Source organism: Ziziphus jujuba, chromosome 3, assembly GCF_031755915.1.
Source record: "Ziziphus jujuba cultivar Dongzao chromosome 3, ASM3175591v1".
Classification (NCBI taxonomy): Eukaryota; Viridiplantae; Streptophyta; class Magnoliopsida; order Rosales; family Rhamnaceae; genus Ziziphus; species Ziziphus jujuba.
The window spans coordinates 3,191,899-3,200,269 of NC_083381.1; the positions used below are offsets into that span (position 1 = coordinate 3,191,899).

Genomic DNA, 8,371 nt, shown 5'->3' on the forward strand with positions numbered 1-8,371 from the left:
TCAAAAAACTATCCAACGGAAATGAAATGGCAAATATTTTAGGTATGAAATGAAATGGAAAATTTTTTACTTTTTAGGTATGAAATGACAAATCTTTTTAAGTATGAAACGATCAAAAATTCAATATATATCAAAGGGAAAATTGAAATTGAGAAATGCAATGACAGTATGCCACTGCCACTCACCAAAATTGAGAATCAGAAATGCAAACACAAAATACAAATATCAAAATAACAATCTTAAATCCCCATCCGTTCCCAAAGAGACAGATGACTTAAGAGAAATGGTAATACAAGCAACTAATAAGCAAGTTTTACAAATGACTTAAGAGAAATGGTAATACATTGATAGTAAACATATATAAGCAGCCTGCAATTAGCACCGCTAAATTCTTCATTGCCACTGCTACCAAACCTACAATCACAAAGGACACCAAAATAAATTAAACCAATACATTATTAGTTTAACAATGTGATGATTATTAAGAAATGAAAAATAAAACGAAGAGAGTTACTTTCATCATTGTTAAAACTCGCAAGCTTTCAAGTTTCAAGTACATCCACTGATTCCACTCAATGCACCATCAATCCTTTTTGTTACTGGTATCTGGACTCACTGATACTGTTTGGCTCTGGCATAGGTCTTGGAGTGACACCAAATAGCAAACATAAGCAAATATTATAAAAACATTCAAAAAAAAATATGATATGCATACAAACAGAAAATAATCTCAATTGCATATTACATTACCTGCATCTAAACTTTCATAATACTCCATCTCTTCTAAAAAAAATCTGTCAACACTTGGAGAAGCATTAAGCCAATTTTGACAACATATCAAAGCCTCCACCATTTTAGTAGTCAAAGAGCTCCTAAAAGGATCAAGTATCCTACCTCCACTGCTAAAAGCACTCTCGAAAGCCACAGTGGAGACTTGAATGGTGTAGACATCCTTAGCAATCTTCTCTAACACAGGGTATTTCTCTCCATTAACCCTCCACCAATTTAAGATATCAAAATCCTTAATTAAACCAGATTCACAAGGGTCAGCCAGATACCTATCCACATCATTTTTTACCTCCTTACATTGGCTTTGTTCTCTCTTCTTCAAATAAGCAATCCAAACCTAGTCAGCATAGTTGGCATGCTCTAATTCACTGTTATTACTATCCAAACTAGTTCCAGAAGACTCAACACCAATGGAAGATTGACAACTACCATCTGAACCCATTTCTTTTTCATTATACCAATTATACAGCCTCATTAAAGTTTTTTTCAAACCATTTGTCAATTCAGTAACCCTGCTTTCATCATTGTCATAAACCATCCCATGGCTAAATGATACATAATCCAACTTATATCTTGGATCAAGCACTGCTGCAACTAGAAGCAATTTATTGACATTTCCCATGGAACCCCAATATTTATTATACTTTTCTCTCATTTTCCTTGCCATAACACATAACCGATCATCCTCACTAACACATAAATCATCTAATTGTTTTTGTATGGAAGAAACTTGATGGAAATATATGTTGGAGCTAACATGTAAAGAGACGCTAAATTTAAGAGTTACATCATAAAAGCCCTTAAGAATTTGGACAAAAACTTTGGCATCATCCCAATGCCAAGCTAAAGGAGGTCCAACTTTTTTTCTACCACTATCATCCTCTCCAAAATAGGAAGCATAATGTCCATCTTCCTCCTCCATTCTCTTAAAAGCTTTTTGAAATTTCAAAGCCGACTCTAACATTAAGTATGTGGAATTCCATCTGGTTGGAACATCCAAACATACTAAAGATTTGCTATCAATTTTCTCTTGACTTATACACTGCTTAAATTTTTGCAATCGAGAAGGAGATGATCTAACATATCTCACAGCATTACGAATGCTAGCAATTGCCTCATCTAATTCTTTCAAATCCTCACACACAATATGTGTACTACATCGAATATACAAAAAATCAGCATCTAATATACAATTTTTCCAATGTACCATTTTCCTCTTAAGATATGCAATTACATTATTGTTTGCACTTGCATTATCAAGAGTTAGCGTGAACACTTTTTCAATACCCCAATCATGCAAACAAACCTCAATTAGCCTTCCAATTGCCTCTCCTTTATGATTACGAACCACACAAAAATTTAAAATTCTTTTATGTAACATCCAATTGTCATCAGTATAATGGGCAGTCAATGACATATAACAAACATTTTGAATAGAGGTCCATGTATTAGTTGTAAAACTAACCCTTTGCTGGTTTGCAACAAACATTGATTTTAAAGCCAATTTCTCATCTAAATACAATTGATAAATGTCCCTCACAATGGTTCTTCTAGATGGAGGATCAAACTTATGACATGCAACACTACAAAAGTGTCTAAACCCACGACCTTCTACAAAACTAAAAGGTAACTCATCCAAAATTATCATTTTGGCACATGCCATCCTACATGCCTCTTTGTTGAAAATAGTTGCTACCAAATTGCTACCACTACCATTGGATTTCCTATTAAAAGTTAAGGTCTTTTGCTTCTTTTCATTTGAGTTATAAGGATTTTTCTGACATTGCTTCATATGATTCCTGTACTAGTTCCACACTTCTTAGAACCACATGCATAATCCTTATGGCAGTAAATGCATTCACATCTAGGGTCATCAGGACACCACCTTCTATTTTGATAAAGTGATCCCATACATCACTTGCTGGCCTAGAAGGTTTTTTTTTTCCCTAATGGAGGTCGTGGAGGTAATGTAGATTAGGCATTGGAAGGTGTAGGGTTTGACAGTGATGGTGATGGATTTTGACCTATTAGGGTTTGAGAGGAAGGTGCATTAACTGATGATGGGGAATTTGGGTCCATATCAAGCATAACTAGGACACTGTTTACATAAGAGGAAACAAACAGAAACAAGACAGCAATTACACAACAATTCAAGGCCACAAATTCCACAATTTCAATCAAATTAAATTACAATAAATTAAACAGCAAATAATAGTTTTGCTTCCTTAAATAATAACATAGAACCATTGGGTCCAAGCCCTTTAATCCTTAAACCAAACTACCAACAACTACCAACAATATACATTTTCCCTACCAGCAATTAGCATGTTTTTGGAATTGATAGCAACTACCAACAAAATACATTTTCCTAAACCAAACTATCATACACAACCACATGAAAATTTTCCAACTACATGCATTATTCACATCAGAACTTTCCATTTAAATCCAGGACCAAATATGCACTAATACAATATCTGCATCAAAAATCCAGGACCAAATATGCATTATGACCAAATATACATAAAAAATTCAAGATCAAGCATACAATATTCCACAATTCCACAAAGATTCAAAATTAAACAGCAACTAAAAAAAATTCCACAATTCCACAAAGACTACAAATTAAATAGCAATTTCAAAATTTCAGAATCACAAAGACTCTAAATGTAAGCTAACCTTTAAAAATTGCACAATTCCAACTACACAATTTCAATTCCACAATATTTAGAAATTGCACAATATTCCATAGTTCCCAAAAAAAAAAAAAACTAACAATTAAAAAGCAATTTTTGAAATTCAGAGTCACAAAGACTCTGAAATGAAAGCTAACTTATTTAAAATTGGCAACTTTAGGAGTTCAGGGTCATAAAGACTCTAAAATATCAGCTAACATGTTTAAAATTGCAATTTCACAAATGTTGGAGTCACAAAAACTCTGAAATGCAAGCAATGTCACCAATTCAAAACTTCATAGAAAAGAGTTTCAAAGACAATTCACAGGTACAATTCAACATTTCACAAACAGTTCAATCTCACAAAAGCTAATCCGATTATTTCCTTCACAAAAATTACAAAGAAAGAACAAAATCTATAGTCTATTTATGCAATCACACTTTATCCATCCACAGCCAGTGAAAGTTTAAGAGAAAAGAACAACTTACCTTAAGTTATTACAGCTTTAAACATAGGCCACAGAGCCACCCACGAGAATGACACAGCCACAAGCCATGAACCTACCTCACCTTCAATCCTTCAACTTGAATGGCCAATTTTCTTTTTAATATTAAAATCCAACAGTCACTAAACATTTAATATTTTAGAATTGAGGAGATAATCAAAGAAAAATATATAATTTTGAAATAGTGATTTCTTATAACTTAAACCCTAAAAGGAAAAAAATTGGGGAAAATAGAAATTTGCAAAATTACCTTTGAATTAACGTGATCATTGGTGACCAGATGATGGTAATCGAGGCTTTTGATGGTTTCACAGCTACCGGCCCACCGTAGAGTAACAATGTCTAATACTCTAGGCTAGGATTTCGGACAGCTACCATAAGCTGAGAATGGATAGATTGGAGAGTGAGACAATAAGATGAGAGTTAAAAAGATAGAGAGAGATTGAATTTTAGAGCAATAAATAGAGAGAGAGAGAGAGAGGAGTGAAGAGATTTACAAGAGAGGGTTAAATGGTGAGAGATTGCGAGTGAGAGAATGGAAGATAAGGGAGATTACCATTGTCCGAGAGATGGCAGAGGACAGGTGCTTGTTAGCCTGAGAGATGGTGAATGGTGACCGAGAGTGACAGCTGAGCTAGGGTTTACCAGAGACAAGAGAAGAGATTGAAAGAAGAGAGGGAGAAGACAAAAGAGAACTTTCAAGACGAGAGCAGAGTGAGAGTGTTTTTTTTCTTTTATTTATTTATTTATTTTGTTTAATATCAAATATAAAATTAATAAAACTATAAACATATTATTATTATATATATAAAAATGTAATTATATATATTTTTTATAATATTTAAAGTATCCAATTCGGTTCGGACGGTCTGATGATTTTTAGTTTAAAAACCGACATCCGAACCGAACCGTCTCCTTCTTTGTTAAATAATAACCGAACTGCCCAACCGAGCGCAACCAATCCGATCCATAGGCGTTCGGTTCGGTTGGTTTTATCGGTCCGGTTCGGTTTGACCAGGTTTTTGCCCACCCCTAATTTTGGCAATAAGGAAATCTTGGAGTGTTTCTTAATTTGTTCCATTTAAGTTTAAATATGTGTAAGTGTTGTAGAAATTAAATTTTATTATTATATTTAAAATCCATGTTCTAAATGAATAATATAATTTTAGGTTAAAAAAAGCAAAAATGGAGGTGCTTTAAAGTACCTCAGTTTTTTTTGTTCCGGTTGTTGTTTTATGCCTGCCTCTCCTGGAATCTTTGACATAGTGGACACAACTCACCCACTTGACCACGGGACTAGAAGGTTGGGCATGATCCATTATGAAAATTTAACTTTAACCATTTAAGCGATACACTGACCCACTACTCCCCTCCAGACTGACCTTTGGGATGCACCATCTTTAGACAAAATGTGGGTCCCACACATCCATGTGGCAATGCATTGTGGTAATTTTGTATTGTCATTTTTTAATTATATGAATAACCCCAAATTCCATTCTCTCTCTCTCTCTCTCTCTGTCTCTCTCTCTTCAATGGAACTTACAGAATAATCCAAATAAACTTGATGGAGAGAAAGAGTTCAATACATCAAATGTATATATTCTTCCTCGTGTCAGGGACCCACTCTAATGAAGTTTTTTTCAACTTGATGATAAAAAATTGATGCTCTTCCTGTTAGACAACCTGAAAGATGAAGACCCAAAAAAAAAAAAAAAAAAAAAAAATTCTCTTAGTCTTGCAGACAATCAGCAAATACTAAATCATTAGAAGGGTTATTGTCTCTTTCTTCAAACGATGTATATCAAACACATTATTAGTAAATGAAACATATTCGTTCGGTTAAATTTTCCATGTGACCACAAGAGTTCTACATGCTAAAACTAAGAACAAAGGTATTTAGCTTCTTCAAGTTACTTGACTAGAAGGCCACAAGATATCAAGCGAGAACTTTCCTACAATTCTTATATATTGTACTATTCCTTTGAAAAGAAGAAACAAATGACTCTACATCAATGTTTGGGTTTGGTTTGTGGTCCATTGGACTACATCCTCATTCTAGTCTATGAGTTTCCAATTATTTTTCTTTTGAGTTTTAGTAATTGAATAAAAAAAGGAAGGTATTTTGAAATACCTTTATTTCGACCATTATTTAATTTGGATTTTTTTATTAATTTAATATTTGGTTGTTCAAATATTATTTTAATTATTGGTAAAAAATGGTTAAGTATTGAAGAAGAATGAATTGTTTCACATGCTTTAGAAATAAAAAGTTTTGAATAATCACAAGTATAAATGTAAAGTGAAAAGTCCCATATCGGAAATACAACAAGCATATTGAGAAGCTTTTTTGCATATATATTGAAGCTCTATTTGTCCATTGAAGACAGGCATTTATCTACATATAATTACAAAACTTTAAACTATTTAGTTTATTCTTTTTTTAGAATTTATTTTCATTTATCTATTGTTCTTAGTTGAGATTTTTTTTTTTAAGTCCTTTAATCATTAAGGCAATTGAACTTTGTGATTATTTTGTTTTTCAATAATCAATACAATTGCCTGAATAGTTTGCTTCAATTGGAGCATATATATATATATATATTTTTTTTTTTTTCCTTTCTTTGAACTGTTCCGGGTTTAAAGTGGCATACCCTAGCACACATTTTTTTTCCCTTTCTTTAAACTGTTGTAGGTTTGAAATGGTATGCCCTGGCACGCAGGGTACATATACTATTCCCTTTGTCATTGTAGCAATCTTTCTTAGTGTGCCCTTAGGCGAGTAAAGACAAAATGCTTGGTAGCAGAATAGTAGGAGTTCAGTAGGCGGGCCAGTAGCACACATGCCAAGGATAGCTGTTGAAAGCAAGTACTAGTTTTTTCTTTTTTTGAACCATTGTAGGTTTGAATTGGCATGCCCTAGCAAGTACTAGCTGTTGAAAGCAAGTACTAGCTGTTGCAGGTTTAGAGTGACATGCCTGCACATTTAAGAGACAATAGATTGTTCGAAAATTTTCCAACATATTCTAACATATCGTTTTGGCACATCCGGTGGGACAAACAAGATTTTAACTGAGGATAATGGTACCAACTCAATCAATGTCTTAAGAGTCTAACATTGGTGAACGATAAGGAAGAACGAGCAAACAAGACTTAGGACTCGACAGATATGTCCACCTAGGAGTCAATCCGTTAGCTATCCCAAGATCTGAAGGAGGGTCAAAGGAAGACAAAAGCATTCCTAGAGATCTAATGACGGATGATGGAAGGCATTATGGATTTGTTGTGTTAATAATTGTAGGTTCTCAAAGTCTCGATAAATGGCGCAAAGCCATTTAATGGTCAGGAAGAACAAGTACAAGCCTTTTTTACCGTACCTGAAGGCAACATGATGAGTACTGATGCACCAACTATTTTGGCTAGAATGAATGGAAATGAAGGAAAGATGGTTGTACCAGAACGGCAACTGTAACACCCCGACCCGAGAAAATGCCTCAAATTTGAGTTTTTGGCCAAGTTTGACCAAGGTTGACTGGGCTTGACGAAGAGGGTTCCATGGTTGACGTTTGATTATGAAAGGAATTTCATATTGACCAAATTACCGTGGAAAATTACTCATCAACAAGAGTTCATAGATTGGTAGTATACCAAAATTGGAGCTAAGAATAGAAAGTTATGGTCAAAACAAGATGCGATCTGGACTGATCAAAGAGTATGGAGTTGACTTCTTATTTACATAGATTTTGGCATTGACTCATATATCATGTGAAAGCTGGCGACAAGATTAATTTGGACCTACGGTTGACAGGTTATGGGTCTATAAATCGGCCTTAATTTTTCTAGGACTGGTTTTACTGGGTAGTAGAATATATAGAAGAGCACATTATGAGTACCATGTGGCACTAATTAGTAGATGCCATGTATCACCAACTGATGGTGCCATGTGTCACCATAAAAGATAATAATAAAATATTTTTTAAAATATTTTTCTTTTTCTTTTCTTTTTTCTTTTTCTTTTTCCCTCCCTCTCTCTCGGTTGGACACACATGTGCAGGGAAGAAAATAGCTTCTCTCTCTTCCCCTCTCTCCCCCTCTGCTGCCTCGTTGATTTTGACACTTCCTACTGTTGGTATGCTGCACGCGCTGAATGGGAATAAAGGCTTTAAGGAGTCCGATTGACCACCAAAAAATCACGATCGACCATCGCTGGACTTGCCTGGATTAGGCCTCCATCATCGGCGATGGAAAGGCCAGTTTTTCGGCAATCCGACCACCCCTCAGCCAAATTGATCCCCCTTGCCACCATTTTTGCACCTCTTGAGCTCAATTTTGAGATCCATTATATGACAAGTTGAAGTTTGGTTGAAACTTTACGATCCTTTTCTGGCCACCACCATCGAAATT

At 34.6% G+C, this 8,371-nt stretch overlaps 1 protein-coding gene across 1 annotated transcript; it reads right to left on the reverse strand.

Annotated features, from left to right (window-relative positions):
• Window positions 1-1,126: 1,126 nt before the first annotated feature.
• On the reverse strand, window positions 1,127-2,581 carry LOC125423465 (zinc finger BED domain-containing protein RICESLEEPER 2-like). Its single transcript, XM_048477721.2, has one exon. The coding sequence runs from the start codon at window positions 2,579-2,581 to the stop codon at window positions 1,127-1,129; it is 1,455 nt and encodes a 484-aa protein (XP_048333678.2).
• Window positions 2,582-8,371: the final 5,790 nt, after the last annotated feature.